The sequence below is a fragment of the Lepidochelys kempii genome, chromosome 10 (assembly GCF_965140265.1).
Source record: "Lepidochelys kempii isolate rLepKem1 chromosome 10, rLepKem1.hap2, whole genome shotgun sequence".
Taxonomy (NCBI): Eukaryota; Metazoa; Chordata; order Testudines; family Cheloniidae; genus Lepidochelys; species Lepidochelys kempii.
In genome coordinates this window covers 51716983-51738463 of record NC_133265.1, presented here as the reverse complement: position 1 = coordinate 51738463, position 21481 = coordinate 51716983, and the positions used below count along the sequence as shown (strand labels likewise).

Below are 21481 nucleotides of genomic sequence, written 5' to 3'. Positions count from 1 at the left end.
TGAACCCCAGTTTTAAGAAATTAAGGTGATTACAGTTCAATCGTAAAACCACTAAACACAGTGGGAGCCTTTCCATTGACTTCCGTGGGTGCTGGATCAACCCTTTAGTGCATAAAATCACATCACCACCACAGCCCCACAACAGCACTTCTTAATGACGGACAGCAGCTGAGTGTTTACACTTTATAAACATTTAAATAGAAGTGATACATACTGAATATTAATACTCTTGATCAAAATCAGAAACCCTTATTTTCTCCCCTATCTTTTTTTTCTTTATTAGTTATGCACTTAAACTAATTCAGTAAGAATAAGGCTGGTCCCTTGTTCCCGTGACCAGCAGCAAATGTTAGCAGCACTCAAGGAAATCTGTTAGACCCTGTGAAGAAGCATGGAGTCTCCCTCTTGCTAACAACAATGGAGGGAATTATGCATCAGAATAGCACAAATGACCTCCAAAGAGAGCTACATAAAGCTTCATCAGCTGGAGTGATGGGATCCATGACAAGACCAAGCAGGGAAAAATGAGGAGGATACAGGAAGATCAAGCTTACAACCCTTGTAGGCACAGGATACTGAACCCAAACTCAAATCCTTACATAGCAGCTAGTTATGCTATTTTATCGGAAGGGTACACATTGATTTGATTAATACCCGTTTAACATTTTTGTCAAATCTTCCTCTTTTTTTTAAGCTAGTGTGCTTCTGAACACTGTTCTTCCATCAAATAGACATTCTTCTGAAAACATTTTTTTGTTATTTTTAAAAAGGCACTGTTCAAAGAGCTACCGGTGAATTATCATCTAGGAAAAAAAGTCTTGAATTCTTACCCTGTGGTAATGGCAAGGATTTGAAGTAACCTTGTACTAGCCACTTTCAAAGCAGTGCTGAGTTGAGAAATACCAGTTCTGGGCAACAATTGCAGTGGCTGTCCAAGCATTGTGTCTGTGCCACACAACTGTGATAGTACATTGAGTAGACCAGTGGAAATGGCCAAGGAGACATCAACAGGCTGATAGTGTACACTTAGAGCAAAGACAGTTACCAACAGGAGGCGCTGTTGTGCTTCTAAAATAAAAATAAAAAATGCTTTTGAATCAAAGTACTTAAATAACTCAGAAACAATAGCTAGGTCTTTAACAACAAAAATGTAATGCTTGAGGAACGTGCCAGAATGAAAGCCCACTAGTTATGCCCTCAACAAATTCAGCATGAGCAGTAAGGTGATTTTTTATTTTTATTCATCTTTTGTAATCCCACTGTATATAACGTACAGGTCTTTTGGTGTTCCATTGTGACCCCCTCACATGATTCACGTGTTCTCAAACTTGTTCTCCACTTACCTATGTGGTGCTTATTTGCTTGCAGAGCTCTCTCCAACGTAGCAGATAATTGCTGGTAAATCTTGTGCACAGCCACTTGGATTTCAATCTGAATATTTCTCTTGGCTGCTCTGATACCATCCTGAGTCAAACAAATAAGTACTGTAATAATCGTACACATTTTAATTTTTCAACTATTGGAACAGAAAGCATAGACTAGTGATTAAAACAGAGAACTAGGGCTCTGGAGACCTGGAGTTCTACCTCATTTTCCTCACCTGTAAAACAGCAGTAATACTGTTTGCCTCAGTTTCCATACCTGTAAAACAACGGTAATACTTCCCCTATCTTACAAAAATGAGTCATTAAAGTTTACAAAGTGCTTTTAACATCCTCAGATACAGAATGATATGTAAGTGCAAATTATTATTATTGTAATACATACACAAGCAAGGAGGAGGTCTGGTAGTATTAAACTGAGTTTCACTGACCACTCTAATTGTATGACACAGCCTCTTGTTTAATTTGAGTATGTGGAAACTACAACTTCCTCAATAGGCTTTTCTCACTGATGCAGTTTAAAACAGATTAATTTCACTTTTGTTATTTGAAGACAACAGCATTTTCTCCCAAATTCAAGGACTGGGCTACATGTATTTCAGTGAAAGGTTAGGTTTGTTTGATCTTTCACCTGGAGGGAGAGAGCTCTATTGCCCGAAGAAAACCTCTGCCAAAATGGTTTGATGTTTTGGGCATCTCTTGCAGTTGGTAAGGGGATGTGCAGAAGCTTGAGTCTCCACAATATCCATGCTGTCTTATCTCTTGTGCTCACAAGAGTGGAGCACTCTTCACCGTACAAAATATAATCTAGAGGGGAAGCGTACAGGGATATTCCTAAAAAGAACAGGAGTACTTGTGGAACCATAGAGACTAACAAATTTATTAGAGCGTAAGCTTTCGTGGGCTACAGCCCACTTCATCGGATGCATAGAATGGAACATATAGTAAGAAGATATATATATATATATATATATCACTCACACACACAGGCTAATTAATTGTACGGCAGCTTCCACCTTCTCTGTATGTATATATCTTCTTATTACATGTTCCATTCTATGCATCCAATGAAGTGGGCTGTAGCCCATGAAAGCTTATGCTCTAATAAATGTTAGTCTCTAAGGTGCCACAAGTACTCCTGTTCTTTTTGCAGATACAGACTAACACGGCTGCTACTCTGAAACCGGATATTCCTAAGAGATTCCAGAACTTTCTCTTGGGAAGGAGAAGAGTGCAGTGATGCTATCATTCTAGATTCCTTACCAAAGTGACTTAATTATCCACTTAAACTGAAATACTGCTCTAGAGTTTTCCTCTTTAGTGGTGGATTGACCTGGGAGATTTGGGATCATTTTTAGGCTTACCCCTGAAGATCTTTGATCAGTGATGATGACTGGGTTTGCTGAGTCCCAAAACCTAAAGACTCACCCACCCTTGCGGATGTATCTCAAGAAGAGTCTCAGCTGGTGTGTATGAGGAGGAGCATGATGTGGGGGGAATGCAGAGCCCTCCACAAGCTGTCCAAACTTTGAGCGCCTTCCCCTGGAACAGCAAGAGACTGAACTGGGAGTGATCATGGCAGCGCTCCCTTTCTGTGGTTCCTGTGAGGGTCTCCTCACAGAAAGAGCATCTCTTTCCCTTTGGCTTGCTTCAGACTGCTTTACTATGACTTGAGAAGGGGGAACAAACAGAGCAGCCTGTTAGGATATAGATATTCAGGCCTGTCTGCAAAGGCCTGTACTTTAAGAATTTAGGTGTATTCTTATCACTTGGCTAGTTCCAGAGGTATAAAAGAAAGAATCAAAACCACTGTCTGCCAGTGTAAGGGCCTTCTCTTACTGTGACAGTTTGTGGCCCTGTGCTTAGGCTCAGGCCTTTGGCTAAGCAGCAGAGGCAGCCATAAGCTGGGAAGCAAACGGTCACATCCTCACATTCCAAACTAGTCACATTGAAATAAGGTGCTATTGGGCTGTTAGGCACTATCAGGACAGGATTGTATTCCTATCACCTCCAGAGAAAGGGAAGTGCCTAGAAAATGTAAAAGGAAACTTAGTTTGATAGCATCCTGTCTCGCAAGAACTCACTTATCAATAGCTGGGATGTGAAATCCTCTCTTCTGCGTTGTCTTGTCATTGTAGTTCCCACTTTGCTATTGTTTGTCTGTATAATCTCTGTCTGGTTCTGTGATTGTTCCTGTCTGCGTATAATTAATTTTGCTGGGTGTAAACTAATTAAGGTGGTGGGATATAATTGATTACATAATCACATTACAATATGTTAGGATTGGTTAGTTAAATTTCAGGAAAATGATTGGTTAAGGTATAGCTAAGCAGAACTCAAGTTTTACTATATAATCTGTAGTCAATGAGGAAGTGACTGGGTGTGGGTGGGGGTGGGCATGTGGGTTGTGAGATGGGAACAGGGAATGGGGGTAAGAAAATTGGAATCATGTTTTGCTAAAGGGGGAAATGGGAATGGGAGTAAGGAAGTTGGAATCATGTTTGGCTAAGGGTAGGAATGGGAACAGGGACACAGGTGTAAGGCTCTGTGGTGTCAGAGCTGGGAAGGAGGATACTAAGGAAGGAAACTGGAATCATGCTTGCTGGAAGTTCACACCAATAAACATCGAATTGTTTGCACCTTTGGACTTTGGGTATTGTTGCTCTCTGTTCATGTGAGAAGGACCAGGGAAGTAAGTGGGTGAAGGAATAAGCCCTCTAACACAGCCTGATGAATGGTCCAATTCAGAGATCAAAGCACTGGAAATGTTAGCCCCCTAAAGAATAGCGGAGAATGTGAGGATGGGAGCACAAGGAAGAAATCCTGTTTGCTGCTGCAACAAAATCAATTTTGAAAGCTGGGATTGCAAGGAATAAGGTGGCAATGCTGAACCACCCTTCTACTTGCACCACAGGAAACAGAGAATCTGGAGGGGGGGAAGGCTATACAGACATGCCACAGAACATTGTGGCCAAGTTTGGATTTCCTCTAGTATTTGGTGCAGGAGACAATCAGATAAGAACATTCGCAGGAGTGCTCTTAATGTTTGTCATTGTTTTAAACTGTATCAAAACACTGTCCTCCTTAAAAATGGTTTCTACATAGGGAAGAGTTTGGGGCTCCAAATAAACATTGTTCAAGATATAAAATATACAGTGAATATCCTCAAGTGAACATAATTCTAGTTTGTTCTCCTACCGTCTTTGATACAGACTAAAATAAGAGTCATTAACATCTTCAAATTAAAACTTTCTGAATCACAAGTGTCTGTATATTAAAACAGCTTTATTGAACGAAAAAATTTGGTCAAGAACCTATTTTTTCAAGCTATGTAAGTACATTTCATACCTGATAGTGATGCAATCGGACACTCTCCCCTTTGGCTCCTGCAAGGCCAACAGTGCCCAAACCAAAGCATCCAGCTAGAAACTGTAGTCTAACAGAAGTAAGTAGTGAGGAAGACTGAAATGCTGGCCCTTGACGGCTTCCCATTAATGGGGCACTACCTTTCTCCTCCATCCCTGACAGCAATACTAGGATCTGATGAAGTGCTTCCAAACGAAGCTTAAAAGAAAAAAAAGAAAATGAAAAAAACTGATTTACTTCACTTAGATTTTATATAACAAGGACTGTTAATTGAAGTATTTAATAACTGAAATACCTTAAGAATTGATAACGAGATTACCTGTAAATCATAAATAAAATAGCAGGTAGTCAACTGTGAGTAATATGGCCATTAAATCATGGAAGGGTTTTGTTTGCATTATATATCATGGGGATAAAACTCTTGTGGTTTTTACATTTAAATTTCCTGAGGTAGGTATATTTTTTGTTGGTTTTGTAAGAAAAATTCTGAGCTGTTGACCCTGATGCCTCCTGATCCCTGGATCACAGCTAAAATGTTTCTAATCTAAGCTCCACAAGCCAAACATGATGCTTAAGAACTTTAGGCTCCAGGAGCAGTATAGTGACAGCTACATTTTAAAGGTTTCAGAGTTTTAAGAAAGTCAAAGATTTAGCGTTTTCAAGCTTCCACTGAAACTTTTAAATATCCTAACTTGTCTGTTTTCAACACTGATAAATTTACCACACCTGAGATAATTGTCTTCAAGTCTGAAATATTTCAAGTTTACAGAACAGCATCTTACATAGTTTTTATGAATTCCAGAAAGTACTTCTTTCTCTTCTTTCAAACATGTTAAGTGAAAAGAATGCTCTTAAAGTTCAGCCTACTATATATTTAAAGAATACTGAAACAAGCAGCAGCTTCAGTTAAAGTTTGTAACAAAGAAGGGAGAAAATATGAATAAAATATGCTTTGTGGTTCAAAACATTTTCCAGTAGAAGTTTAAGAGTCAGCCCCATCATATTGATTCATTCTGAAGTTAAGATCCATCTAAAGTTTAGTACACAAGGAATATAAAAATAATAACTATATAGTAACTATAACTTACCTCAGCCCTCAGCTGCTGCTGTTCCATTGCAATAACTGAAGCCTGGGGGCTAGTAGACATACTTTCCTCTGGCTCCTTAAAACCTGGTGAGTTTCCTACATCTCCACTTACGAAACTGACAACATTTTCAATCAAAGTATGAACTCCAAGGGATTTTGAAAGATCAAAATCAGATTCAACAAATGAGTAAGAGGAGCTGTACAACCAATCTCTGCTGTGTTTTAGTCGAGCCCATGAGTCACTTAGAGGTTCCACTTGACTGTGCATTGCTCCTAAATATAAAATATAAAATTCCATAAATTCCAATTCAATAGAACATTGCATTTTGACAGTAGGTGAAGACTGAGCTGTTGCTGTTCAAATAGGTGGGAAATGGGCATTTATGTTTAATTATACCATGCATTAAGAAATTAGAGCAAAACACCTCAGTTAAAGGATAGCAGTATAATAAACTAAAGGGAAGGCCACATTTCTATTACTACATATCCTTTAAGCAGTATAGCAACAACACCTGCCGCAGGAAAAAAAGAAAAGGCAAAGCCACTCAAACCATTTAGCTTAAAGCTAGAACACTGAATAAAAATGCTATGCAGCTAAATGGCAAACAGTGGTGAAGAAAAGATCTGCAACGAAAGAAATTGTACACTAAGGTATTTCTTTTAAGATTTGATTGTAAAACAAGATTTTATTTTACTCAAGCTATTATATCTTTTCTATAGGCAAAACGACATAGTGGTTTATAGCCTGTTTTGGATGAAATATTTACAAAATTCATGAGTGAAGTAAACCAACAAAAATACTTCACTCTTATACAGAACATTTACTTTGTCATGATTATGTGTCAGTGGGTGGTGTATTTTAAATGCAATAAAATAATTACATATATGTTATGTCTACAAACTATAATTTTGATTTCATGAAATTCTCTTTGAAATACTTCTTGATATTTCCTGTAATAACTGTATGTGACTACATCTATTCTAGGATATCTACCCAATGAAGACAAGTGCCCCCAAAAAGCTGAATCAGTGTGGAACATGGTTTAGTTTCAAACCACACCATGATCAATGAAGTGCTGTCCGGTCCTGGTCTACATCTGTACTTAAACCATGTCTTGCAGAAGTTCCTGGTACTCATCAGCAGTGGGTCATTTTCCATTGCAGACGAAGTTTATAAGATTATGGGTGAAATGCCCCTCTGGCAAAAGTGGGTACAACTCCACTAAGTAAATGAAGTCACAGTTGCTCAGGCATTTCACCCTATAACTTTAGCTTTGGTAATCAGTATTTTATTTTTATTTTTTTTGCTAAGCGTCACTTAGTGTGCTTGGTGCAATACAAGATATAAACAAAAAACAGCTCCTACTTCAAGGAGCTTACAATCTATAGACAGACAATGAATGGAGACAGACAAAGAGATACCCAGAAAATGGTACTAACTTAGATTTTATTTGATACACTTATTTTAAATAGTCTGAGGAGTTTAGTTTATACTAAGTAAGCTACCTTGGCATCATTCAGTATTAATGTCTCTTGTGAGCCTGAAACCACAAACATAATTTAAAGAGTCATATCCTTATTGCTAAATTAAGTTAATTGTGCATTCACACAACTGTGACAAAACTACACCAGCATTTCTGTTTTAAAACACTATTTGCAGGGGATGGGGTTTAAAACTCAGTTATACAAATTCTAAATCAGAAAATTCAATCTTTTCAAAACAATCCAAATTTTTACTTTCACAACTGACCACAACTACATCTTAGGTTTTAAATATTTCCTTTTCCAAATGTGGTACATAATATGGCTTAGCCACAACTTATTTAGATTATCAGAGCATCTAAAAGTGACCACAATTAGCATGAGTATTTGTCTCAGTTATATGTGGAAACCACAAGTGAGATCCACACTTCTGCTCCAGCCCCTTTACAACAAACAAAAGGGCCAGAGTGGTGTAAATGGACCCTAAAATCCCTGATCCTGACCAAGGAAGGATGCTGTGGGCACAAGCACTGATGAAAACAACCATGAGACTGCCTTTTGAGCCCTCCCTTGCAAGCCCAAGAAGAGAAGGCATGCTGGAGGCAAACACACAGCACTGTAGAAATTCCGGACACTGGTATGGCCCACAGAGTAGCCTACTCTAAGGTTGAGAGGCCTCCCCTGGGCTGCCTAAGTTACACTAAAGGCCTCTCCAACCTCCTACTGCAACCCAGGATCAGGAAGGCACAAAGCTGGCTTAAAGGCATCTTAGTTCCCCTTCACACCAAACTGTGAGTTCTGCATTGAACCTTTAAAAGCACAGCACAGACTCTCATCCCATGGCTTCAAACATCAAAGGGTTGGTAGAGAAAAAGCAGTGGAAAAAAACAGTTTATTAAAACTATGCTACCCTATCATCAAGGTCTGACAAAATATTAAGTGAATTTTAAATTTCGTTAATAGAAATTTTTTTTTTTGAAGAAAACAGTTGATATTACTGAACCACAACATAAAAACGTTGATACAGAGGGAAAAATTTCAAAACCAATTAAAAAATTTAACTGCCATTATTGAAAAAAAAGAAGCGTGTAAAAGGATGAGAAAAATCAAGGACTCTGACAAGCAAAATGAAATTAATGAATATGAAGAAGGATTCCAGATGAATACAGCCAGATTTTTTTAAATGAATGTAATATTAAAATAGGATAAGTTTGGAACAAAACAATTTTTTCAAAAGTTAGCATATATAAAACAAGAATGAACCAAAAAAAAAAAATCAATCTCATGTTCTGAGAAAAACGTTTAAAGTAAAAATTCAAACAATGAAATATTTCACTCTGTATTAGCTTAGCTGGGAGATAGTGATGACATTCTGAGAACCTACACAGTTACACTAAGGATTTCTTATAGAGCATTTCAGACCATGTAAATACAGTTACACTTTAAAAAAAAATCCACAGAGCAATAATCTTGAAACTTACATGAAAAATGACTGAACGTTTACTTGTCCTTATAAGCTAGCTTTTAATAATGGAGTTGTCAAAATGAATGTGGCACAGCTGCAATACATACTTTATAAAACATAAAATATGTAGGGAAGCTATAGAGGAAAAAAAAATAAACATGCCATCATGTACTTGCTTGAAGCTCTTCTTTTTTCTGGGGCTCAACTGGCCAAAAAGGAGTAAATACACTACCACATAAGAATCAGAAGACAAAAGGAGACATTTGATACAAAAGACAACATTCATAAAATCTCTTTCTTCATATTACCCTGGCTCAAATTTAATTGATCTATCTGCATTTCATCCATGCATGAAAAACATCAACAAGCAAACTCTGAAGAAAGCATTTTCTTGGTAACAATATTCATTAGTGTATATCATCTAGGCAGCACAAACCTTGTAAGTTCTCTGCATCACAATTTTTGATTTTGTGTTTCCTCTTCTGTTGCATTTATATCTATATGCTTATATATATTAATATTCATACTTAAGAGTCACAATCATTTAATTCAAAAATTCAGAACTACACTCACTACTACAGGTACAGAAAAATATTTAAATTACTACAACAGTAGATATTTTAGATGTAAGATATCTGCACTATTGTGTCCTGTTGGTTATCATTCAAGTTACTAGAAATTTAAGAGGCAAGCACTACACTGTACTTAAAGAACATCTGTGTAATATACCACCTCATGACAGACATTTGTGCAACATACCAACTCATAACAGATTGAGACAGCGACTCTTGGTTTTGTTTGCCCACAAAAATGTATGTGTGATTGCATGTCTAAATGTGTGTGCATTTACTACGTGTGCATTTACTAGAAATGTATATGCAGAATCTGGTGTTTTCTTGCCCAAACGACCATTTAGATGCATTAACACTCACTCTTTCCTGCCCTAAAGGAACTGGGGAAAAGATCAGAGGGATAAGAACAAAGAATGCAGACAGGGTGCTGCCTACTGAGCTACATCAGTGTTGGGGGTTCTCTCTGGTCTGGCAAGACTGAAGATGATGAATCAATAACAGACAGAAGAGAGGAGAAGAGAAGGCTGAGGGAGGTCCAGGGAAGATGCTAATCGCTCGTCTCCATCTCCAATAGCCAAAAGCATTTTAGAGAAGATTTCTGGAGGGATTTCTACCTTGTTGGGGTGGAAGCTGATGGTGGCTTTCTAGAATCTGAGTAGTAATGGGTGGGTATAAGAGCTCCAAAGGATCCTAGAGCTGAAGAAGGGGCCTTGTTGTCATGCTACTGCTCAAGTGGAGCATCTGAAGAAACGGGGAATGGAGAATTAGCCACTCAGTCCCTGCTTGCATTTTTGGATCTAACAAGAACTTGAGGTTCATGTAGGTGAAAAAGCAAAGCTTTCCTTCCACACCCACCTACAGAACCACCAAGAAGGGCAAACACTTTTTTTAGCAACTCTTGCACCGCTCACTAACTATGTTGCTGATGACGATTGGGAGCAACGTTCACACATTAAATTTGACCATGGGAAGTAGTGAGCGTTAAGCTATTGGGAAAGAGGAATTGGGCAGGGAAAGACAGTTCAGTAACTCACTATTTAACAAAACTATCTGAAATACACTATTTCTAAAGAGATGTAACCCACTCAAGAGCTTGCTCATCCCCAAAATGGGGCTACGTGATTAAATGTTTCTCTTCAAATAAAAGGAACACAGTATAACCAAAAGGAACAAAAAATACTTCCTACGGTACAGCATGGTTCCATTTGCTCTTTTTCCTTCCCAAACAGAAGATTAACATCTCTGTGCACTAACTCATCATTCAAACTGGTAAGTAAGAGTCCTAAAGCTCCATTATCAATCCCCTAAATCAACAATATTCTTCCCTACAAAACAAAATTAACAAATCCAAGACCTTAAACAAGTCACAATAATCAATTCCCTTGAGCCGCAATGAGGAGAAAAAACAATAGTTAATTGCCCTACGTAACTAGTTCTTCAAGATGTTGTAGCCAGTGTGGATCCCACTATAGGTCCATGTGCACCTCATGCACACAAGGCTGGACTTTTTGGCAATCAGTGTCTGTTGGGGCCATGCATGTGTCTCCTTGTGCTAAGTGATAAAGGGAGGGACAGCCACTACCTACCTCACTTCCCTTGCAATCCAAAGTCTTTGCTAGAGGACTCCAAAAAGCAGATACACAGGATGGGTCATGAAATCCACACTGAAATCGCTTTGAACAGTTAGTGTAAGGTAAGTAACTGTTCTTCAAGTATGTGTCTGTGGATCCCACTAAATGTGACTGGAGAGCAGTATCCTCTCTGGGTGGTGGGAGTAAGCAATGTCAGCTGCGACAGTCAGAGACTGAAGTACTGCTCTTCAAACTTGGAACCTGCAGACATGTCAAGTGCCTAATGTTAACAAGAGCCAGTGTGTTGCTCCACATGGCTGCCTTACAGATTTAAGAGATTGGCACATTTCTGAAGTAGGCTGAAGATGTTGCCTGTGCCATGGTGGAGTGAGCCTTGATGTTTCGAGGGAGAAGCTTGCCAGCCAGTTGACAGCAGGTGGAAATATGCCATGTGAGTCATTTCAAGATTCTGTGGGATGAGATAGCTTGGCCTTTGATGTGCCTGATATGACCACAAAGAGGGAGAGAGCCTGAAATGATTTGTACTGTTGGAGTAACAGAGCAAGGCCCTGGAAATATCCAGATAACTAGGCTTCTTTTCTCCTGGCAAAGTGTGTGGCTTCAGGAAGAAAACTAATGAGACAACAGACTGATTCTGATGTAATTCTGAAACCACTTTAGGGAAGAACTTAGGGTGTTATTTCATCACATCTTTTGCCTTTGGAAGATGGATACAGACGTAAGAGCCAGGAGCTTACAGACTCTCCACACTGATGAGAAAGACCATCTTGATGGTAAGATGGTATATCGAGCATCTGGTAATGTTCTGAAAGGAGGCTCCATGATGTGTTAGAAGACGTGGAGGTCCCAGCCGAGAGTCAGGTCTCTAGCTGGAGGGCAGATCTGAAGAAGGCCCTTGAGGAATCTCAACTCCACAGTTTGTCAGAAGACTGAATGTGATCGTTTTGGAACGCAGCACACCAATATTACTGCCAGGTGGACTTTGAGGGTATGTCTAGAATGCAGTTGGCAGGTGTGATTCCCACATGGGTAGACAGACTTGTGCTAGCTTAGCTCAAGATAGCATGGTAAATACAGCAATGTGGACACTGCAACACTGGCAGCAGTTCGGGCTACCACCCAAGTCAAAGCCCACTAAACACCAGGTCCACACAACCCCATGGGTCCTAGCTCGAGCAGCTGGCCCAAGCAGCCATCAGAGGCCACAACATCCACACTACCATTTTTAACAAGCTAGCTCACCCTGAGCTCACGTGAGTTTGTCCGCCTGTGCTGGGAATCAAACCTCCCAGCTACAGTGTAAACATTTCCTAAAGCAGCTAAATGCTAGTCCTGCCTGCTTCAGGAGCAGCATCTAGTCCAGAACCTTTGGCATTGAGGCCTCTACTGCATTCGTATTGTTTTGGGCTGCCCACACAGAAATCTTTTCCACTTTGAGGAGTAAATTTACCTGGCAGAAGGTTGCCAGCTTAGTAAAAGAAATCTCCTGAACCTGTGAGAAGCAGTCTCCTTCGGTCCTGTTCATGCAGCCAACATCCAGGCCATCATGTGTAAAGCCTATGGATTTCAGTGCAGTATTTGACCCTGGTTCTATGATATAATGTCCAGATAGGTGAGAAGGTGCATGGGTGGCAGTCTGGACATCTGCAGGAAATGCAATAGCCAAAGCTGACTTGGCCAGTAGGCAGCTATCTTAATGATTGTAAATTTGTCCTATCTGATGTTGGATATTATCATGGGAATCAGGGAAATATGTGGGAAGGCATATAGGAGTCCTCGAGACTATCGAAGAAAAAAAAAAGACATCTGGAAGGGAGCTTGGGCTCACTCTGCCTCTGGAGCAGAAGTCACTGCACATGGCATTTTCTGCTATGGCAAACAGATCTATGGAGGGGGTTCCCCACTGGCAGAATATTGGGCCTAGATGGATTTCTGCTGTGACCACTCATGTCTAGTTACTATGTTTCTGCTCAGTAAGTGAACCAGGTCATTGCTGACTACTGGAAGGTGTAGAGCTAGCAGCCTCCTTCTGTGCTGATGGCACTACTCCCATAACTCAACTGCTTACAGATAAATGGATAATTGAGCACCTTGTTTGTTTACACAGCGCATAACTGAAGTGTTGTCCATCAAGATCTGCAGAATAGAGTTCCAAAGAACAAGTAGGAAAGCAGTGCAGGCTAGCTGGATGGCTCTTAGTTCCAAGAGGTTCATATGGAGCTTTATATGATTATGAGACCATATGCCTTGCATCTGAAGATGGTTCAGGTAGGTGCCTCAATTTGTCCCTAAGGCATCTGTGACCAGCTTTGTTGCTGGGAAGAAGACTGAAAAGAGCATCCCCTTTTTCAAGTTCAACCGTCATCTTTTGAGGTCCCACATGAATAGGGGCAGAAGTGTGATTCATTTGTTTGTATAATGCCTGGGTGGGGAGTAGATGGTCCTTAGCTATTTTAGCAGCCCCAAGTGGAATCTGGCAAGTGACAGCACATATTTGCACATGCACATATTGGTTAGGAGCCTTATATACATATGCATGCATGGTCATCTGTCTTGTCCATAGGTAATGCACGACTGACTGAAAGGCCCAGAATCTGTCCTCTGGCAGGTATGCTTTTGCTTCTCTGAAGTCAAGAAGAGCTCCTACAAACTCTCTCGCCTGTGGTGGTACGAAGGAACATTTCTCATAGTTCAGCAGGGGTACCAAGAGAAAGAACAGGGAAAGGATACAATCTAGGTCTGTTTTGGTCTTCTTCCAAGACTTGCCTCTGATAAGTCAGTCATCCAGGTTGAGGTAGACATGGATTCCCTGTTTCCATAGATGTGCTGCCATCACAGTCAAACACCTTGACTGCATGAGGGACTTGGTTGTCTTGACTCAATACCTTCTTGTGCCTCTCTTTATGAGAGGACACCAACCTCCTACTCAACCTACTGCCCTGGTGCTTGGAGCAGCTTGTTTTGGCGCTCTGCTTCAAAGAGGTGTCAACTTCAGTGTCTGAGGCGGTGCTGATGTTGATGTCGGCATGGGGTCATGTTCAGTGGAGCACAGAATGATGGGAGCTTGACCATTAGAAGGGTCTTCAAGCTTTGTTCTTGTGGATCAAATGCCATCTTCATGGACTGCTCCAGAAAGTGGAGCTTCAGCCTCGCATCTTGTGACCTGTGAATCCTTGGAGAAAAGACTAGACCAAGCACCTGCTTGGCATATGGGATTCTCCCAGACAGAACAAGCAACTGTGCCCATCTTTCAGAGGAATAAGTTCATCACATTATGGATAAGACTTAAAGCCGACAGGTTTATAGTTTGCCATTTCAAGGTCCTTGCACGGGGAGTCTCTATGGAGGAGGAGAGTCTGATCAATGATGTTAAATCCAACAGGTGCTAGAACAGACTACAGTCATTAAATTTAAAGAATAAAGGTTGTTCGGAGGATTCTCAAAAGGTCTGAAAAAGTTTAGCCTAAGCCAAGGTCTACTAGGTCAGACACCAGCTAGGTTCCATCTCACTGCCAGGGGAGCTAGAGGGAACAGATAGAGGGTTTCAGAGTAACAGCCGTGTTAGTCTATATTCACAAAAAGAAAAGGAGTACTTGTGGCACCTTAGAGACTAACCAATTTATCTGAGCATAAGCTTTCGTGAGCTACAGCTCACTTTATAGTAATTTCATTTAGACTATGCTTCCTTAGTTTATGAGAATGCCGTGTGGAACTGTATGAAAAGCCTTACTAAAATCAGGATATATAACATCTACTGCTCCCATCCCCTCCACTAGACGAGACACCCTATCAAAGAAAGACATTAGGTTGGTCTGGAAAGATTTTTTTTTGAAAAATCCATCCTGGCTATTCCTTATAATCTGACTATCCTCTAGGTCAGGGGTCTCAAACACACGGCACACGGGGCTATTTCCTGCGGCCCGCCAAGCTCCCCGTGCCACACTGCCCCCTCCGCCTCACCTACCTCTGGGCCAGGGGTGGGCAAATTACAGCCTACGGGCCAAGATTGCCCCCCCTGGCGCCATGAGCCCAGCGCTGGGCCCAGCACTACATCAGAGTTAGGTGGACCAGACTATAATTGCCTGAGTCCTCTTTGTTCCCCTTTTTATAGACAGGTATTATTTTTGCCCTTCTCCAGTCCTCTACGACTTCAACTGTCCTTCATGTGGTCTCAAAATAATTGCTAACATTTCTGTGAGATTGCTTCAGCTAGTTCCTTATGTACTCTAGGATGAATTCCATCAGGCCCTGCTCACTTGAATACATCTAACTCATCTAAATATTCTTTAAGCTATTTTCCCCCAATTCTGGCTTGTGTTCCTTCCCCCTTGTTGTTAATATTAATTGTGTTGAGTATCAGGGTCACCATTAACCTTTTTAGTGAAGACTGAAGCAAAATAGGTACTGAACACCTCAGCCATCTTAATGTAATCAGTTATTAGCTCTCCTTACCCACTAACTAGAGGACCAAACACTTTCTGTTGTCTTTTTCTTGCTTCTTTTGTATTTAAAAGAACCTATTCTTATTGCCTTTTACGTCCCTTGGTACATGTAATTCATTTTGTGCCCCAGCCTTTCTAAATTTGTCCCTGTAAGCTTGTGCTATTCTTTTGTACTCCCCTCCTTAACAACTCATCCATATTTCCAATTTTTGTAGGATTCCTTTTTGATTTTCAAGTTATTAAAGAACTCCTGATGTAGCCACACTGGCATCTTCCGATCTTTCCTTCTCATCGGGATAATTTGCAGTTATGCCTTTAATAGTATCTCCTTGACAAACTACCAGGTCTCCTGAACTTTTTCCCTTATATTTTCTTCCCATGTGATCTTACCTACCAGTTCTCAGAGTGCTTTTTTGAAGTCCACTGTCCTTATTCTGCTGTTCTCACTCCTTCCTTTTCTTCAAACCATGAAATCTATCATTTCATGGTCACTTTCATCCAAATTGCCTTCCACCTTCAGATTCATTACCAATTCTTCCCCGTTGGTCAGAATGAAGTCTAAAAGGGCTATCTCCCTGGCTACTTTCTCCACTTTCTGAAACAAAAAGTTGTCCCCAATACACTCCAAGAACTTATTGGAAATTTTGCATTTTGCCATATTACTTTTCATAGAATAACATAGAATATCAGGGTTGGAAGGGACCTCAGGAGGTCATCTAGTCCAACCCCCTGCTCAAAGCAGGACCAATCCCCAATTTTTGCCCCCGATCACTAAATGGCCCCCTCAGGGATTGAACTCACAACCCTGGGTTTAGCAGGCCAATGCTCAAACCACTGAGCTATCCCTCCCCCCAATTCTATTCTCCCTGTACCTTTTTTTTTTTTAAAGCTTCAAATAAACTTTTCTGCTTCTCCACCCTGTTATAATTATTAAGTAAAGCACACCGGGTAACAAACCCCTCCTGTTGTTTTGCCTCTCGGCACTGGGTGCTGGCAACACTTCCATCAGGCAAGGGGGACTTGAACCAGTGGCCTTATACACGGTGGGTGAGTATGCTAACCATGAGGCTAAAGATTATAATTTATAATTTCCAACAGATGTTTGGGTAATGAAAGTCACCCATTACTATAAGGTCTTGTGTTTTGGATATATCGGTTATTTCTTCCACAAGTGCCTCATCCGCCTCCTCTTCCTGATTTGGTGTTGAAAAGTTAGACCCCTACCATGACATCACCCGTTTTCCCCCTTTTATCTTTACCCAGAGGCTTTTAACTGGTCTGCCTCTCACTTCCTTCTGGACCTCAGAACAAGTGTATATATTCTTGTATATATTTTACTCCCTTTTTCTTCTGCCTGTCCTTCCTAATCAAGCCATCCCCATCTATGCCAATATTCCAGTTATGAGACTTATCCAACTTAGTCTCTAATGCTCACATGCTAACAAATGACCTCTCTAAATATTCTCCCTTATAACTAGGAATGAGCTATCAACTAACCAGAAGACTACTAAAGTTTGCCCTAATATCTCCACAATATTCAAGCTTCCCCAAACCCAGGGGCCGCATCCAGCCCTTCAGACATTTTAATCCTGTCCTCGAGCTCCCGCCAGGGAGCAGGGTCAGGGGCTTGCCACACTCCGTGTATACCATGGCTCCTGGAAGCAGTGGCATGTCCCCCCTCCGGCTCCTACATGTAGGTGGCAGCCAAGCGAGTGTGCAGAGCTGTCTGGCCGGAGGGGGAACATGCCACTGCTTCTGGAAGCTGCTTGAGGTAAAGCACCACCCAGATCCTGCACCCCTCACCCCCTCCCAAGCCCCAACCCCCTGCCCCAGCCCTGATCCCCCTCCTGCCCTCTGAACCCCTTGGTCCCAGCCTGGAGCCCCTTCTTGCACACTGAACTCCTAATTTCTTGACCCACCACAGAGCCCACACCCCCAGCTGGAGCCCTCACCCCCCCCCCGCACCCCAACCCCCAATTTCGTGAGCAATCATGGCCTGCCATACAATTTCCATACCCAGATGTGGCCCTCAGGCCAAAAGGTTTGCCCACCCCTGCCCAAACACCACGTACATCTGAACTGCAAAGTTAGTTTCCAAGCCCTTTGTAGAGATCAGGCACTGAACTCAAAATTATTTTAGCATCAGCTGGTCACTCTTGTGACACATACATCCCTATCTCACCCTCTAAAGACAAGACATATTCTTTGCTTCCTCCATTACTTCCAAGATGACTCTTTGATAGTCTTCAGAAAGAAAACCATTAAGATTCTTCAGACTGATATATCATATCATCTAGAAGGACCAGGTACTTGGACTTACATATACTGTTAACGGAAAACTGCCCTCCCACCCTCTTCCAAATCAAGTGCCTTTCATCTTCTGGATTAGAGTTCTGAAAGCTCTGAACTGCACTCTATGACAAAAATCCATTGTAAGCATAAGGATAGAGAACATCACTTGAACATCCCCCATCAGTTTCTTCTTGCTGGCTTCAGAAAGCGAGTGAAAGTAGAATGAAAACTCTCTGAAAGTTCTGTAGTAATAAATGGACCTACAAATTTACCCTAATTGTAAGCTCAACTTGTGAAAAGTGGATAAAGTTTCATGAATTGTCACAATGATCTATTATATAAAACTGTTTAAGAAAAGATATGTAAAGAAGAGAGAAAGACTGAATTAATTTAAACAAAAAGTTTACTGATATAATCTTAACACAGTTTTTGAATTTAACTGGTAAGCAAGAGGACCACTCATCACTCCTTTTTGAAGTCCTTAAAAAGATATTTTCAGGAAGAACAGTGAGAAGAACTTTTCATCACCACTGCTGCTGTGGTGGAAGGATTGTTCCCATGACGCCAGACCTTGATATTCTATGGGGGATGCTTGACCATGATCGCTGCACCAGAAAGGATGCCAATCTGATACGTTAGATCCCGCTGTCTTCTCCTCCCTCAGGTGCCCCTTTTCGCTCCCTATCTTCCTCCTGTCCTACCTCTATCCCTCTCTCTCAGTTTTTAACTGGATCCTGAAATCAACTGTACTGCACAGTGCCAGCACGGTGGAATGAGATGGTTCATCCAGCTCTGCTCAGCCTGAGGACCAGGGAAGGAAAGGGACCTGACCAGACCAGTCAGATGATGTCTCTGATGAGGCTGGTGAGCCGGCATCCACAGCAACAGCTGTCATGGTCAACCTACCTGCCCAAAACATCCCAGCCGTGACTGAGCAGGCACCCAATATCCTGAGATCATCCACAAAATCCATATTCCCCCATCTTTACTGTCCTATTTATTCTCTCCCTTCTGCATCTGTCTGTTTTGTCTAAGGCAGGATAATGACTATCATTCTCAATTCAGAACTGAACAGAAGAACTTTCTCCTCAACCAGGAAGGACTGTTAGACTGCATAAGAGACTTTAACCAATATTCACTGTCTCCAGAAAGGACTTAATAGGTTTTGATTAAGTTTGTTTTGGAAAAACGATCAGAGTTCTAATGCTTTTTACCTCGTTTTATTTTCCTTGTGTGTGTTTCAATCAATACATTTCTTAAGTTTGGTCTGAGTTTCATAATGTGTTTGCCACGGTATTAAGCAGGCTGAGGACTCTGTATATCAATCCCCAGACCTTGTTTAACACAGTTTAATGTTGGACAGTAACTGAGTTGTGCTAACACCTTTATCCTCTATACTCCATCTAAATTAATACAACAGCTTTCACTAGCTCCTAAGAAATATCCCACTAGGAAAAGATATATACAGTGGGTTCTAGAACTTACCAATCAGACATCTTTGCCACACAAAGACATGATCAAAGAGTGGTTATTTACGATCAACAGTAATATATAAGAGACTTCAAAAATTCTAATTTTTTTAAAATAAGAACAAAATTTTCATGTACCATTCTAATGAGCTAAGATCGTATATATGATACTTCAGAAACAAGTTATTTCATGTGAATCTAAAAGTACTTTAAAAAACACTGAAAGCAAGTTTAAAATCTACTAGTTTACACCAATATCCAATATATTAATAAAAACTTACCCCTCTTTCTATGTGAGGATGCAAAATCCAAATCAACATTTCGTCTTCCACTCTAGATTAAAAAGAATCAATACAAAACCTCATTTCTTTTTCTAATTATACAACAAAAAAGTACCTCAAGATTTAGGTACTTAAAGCTTTTCAGTGCTAAGTGAAATGAGATAAAGCAAAGCATTTTATTTTAGTTAAAACAATCTGAGTTTTAAATAACACGACAGAGAACACCCCACATTACATAAGATATAATTACGCTAACTGCCAAAACTTAAAAAAAAAAAAAAATAGGGAAATACTCTTAACTAAACTTCAGATCCACATGAGTACATGTAAATCTAAAATCATGTTCCTCAGAATACTCCAATTCTTCATATAACAAGATTTCCAAGCCTTTGGGGGGAAAAAACTGTGGTGCATAGCTTTGGCTGTGTAAATGTCACTGCTGCTCATGAATAAGGCTCCGTGTTTGTCACGGAGGTCACAGATTCCGTGACTTTCCCTGACCTCCGTGACTTCTGCAGTGGCTGGTGTGCCTGGCCTGCGGGCTGCCTGAGCAGCTCTAGCAGCCCCTGGGCCAGGCGCACTGGCTGCTGCTGGGGCAGTCTCCCCACTCCCCCCAGCAGCAGGAATTTGGGTGTGAGGGGGCTCAGGGCTGGGGACTGTGGTGCGAGGCGGTGCTTTTTGTTTACTGCCCATGACTTTTAATAAAAATACCCATGACTAAAACGTAGCCTTACTCATGAACAACAAAAAGACAACCTAAACTAACCTATAATAATTTTAAAGTTCATTTTTGTGCAATCATTTGTTTTCCCAATAGAAATGCAGGTGGTTTGCAGTGGGCTCCTCTGTATATCCACCGTAAATTCACAATGATTCTAAGCAAAATGGCACATGTTTAAGATATCTTTCGTATCTGAAAAAATATAGATGTAAGACTGAAACTGTATAAAATATCAAGTTAGTTTTACCTACCAGTGAGTAACCCTCTTCATCTGATTCAGGCTGAGATAAATCAGATTCACTCCTCGATTTGATCAGCCTATAGTTTGAACTAGGATGGGTTGAACGACTCTCTGCAGTAAGACTTTCACTCCTGCCTCACAAAAATACACAAATAAAAGAGAAAATTATTTCACAAATGCCCTTTGTAGAATACAAAACTAAAGTAAATTAGCAGCCATAAGATGTTGCACAAAGTCTCTGCTACAAATATTAATTTCAGGGTATAATACTCAAAAACTAAACTTTGTATATTTAATATGAACATAAGAAGTGTGTATACTACCTACCTGTATCACCATTAATGTTTATATCAGACAAAAGTAAGCACTGATAGTCAAATATTGATTCAGCTGGCAAAACAGCTTTATTTGGGAGAAGCCTAACCAGGATTGTCTCAAGAGCAAAAGGGGACAGGAATAGGATGTGAAAGGGCTTGCAAACGTTTACTAATGCCCTCTATTAGCATACATTATTGCTCCTCAGCACTGTTACTGAGCTGATGGCAGCCTGAGATGATTGATTTGCCTGAGCTCTTCAGTAAGTGTTATACATAGTAATGTTCAGTATGCAGAAACACTTAGATTTCTAGTGGAGGGGACATGGCAACAGACAAGGAAAGGCACTATATTTATTTAAGACCCACCCATTAAATGAATCCTAAGGTCAATATGCTGAAGATGAAAGCCACTTTGATACCACCACCAGACATAGCTGCCCCTGTTTTAATGCCTGGACTCCCAGCAAACAGTCAAAAAGAATAAAAATGGAACTGAAATTAAAAAGTCTTCCCTATAAATTTCTATTAAAATTTCAGTTTAAATACAGTTTAAATGTGAAACAGTCACAGAAAAGCTAAAAACACTGACTTTTAGTATAACTCTACTGAACAGTGTGACAGATGTTAAAAAGGACAAAGTCAAGATAGATGTAGTTTAAAAAAAAAAAACTACATCTGTGTTACTAGCAATACCTTAGATTATTAAAATTAAATATTTTTTAAAATACACTTGACTACCAGAATTTATACTGTTTACTTCACATGCTGTTTC

The 21481-nt window shown here is 40.4% G+C and overlaps 1 protein-coding gene across 9 annotated transcripts in view; it reads right to left on the bottom strand.

The window, feature by feature from the left end:
- The window catches only part of HERC1 (HECT and RLD domain containing E3 ubiquitin protein ligase family member 1), a 217521-nt gene that overhangs the window by 97854 nt on the left and 98186 nt on the right, over window positions 1–21481 (bottom strand). For all 9 annotated transcript variants that reach the window (XM_073303562.1, XM_073303563.1, XM_073303568.1 and 6 more), the window contains 6 exons: window positions 20403–20523; window positions 19431–19482; window positions 5837–6108; window positions 4731–4946; window positions 1344–1464; window positions 831–1068 (listed from right to left, as the gene is read on the bottom strand). In XM_073303562.1, coding sequence (XP_073159663.1) covers window positions 831–1068; window positions 1344–1464; window positions 4731–4946; window positions 5837–6108; window positions 19431–19482; window positions 20403–20523 — 1020 coding nt within the window. The remainder of the gene's footprint in view (window positions 1–830; window positions 1069–1343; window positions 1465–4730; window positions 4947–5836; window positions 6109–19430; window positions 19483–20402; window positions 20524–21481) is intronic.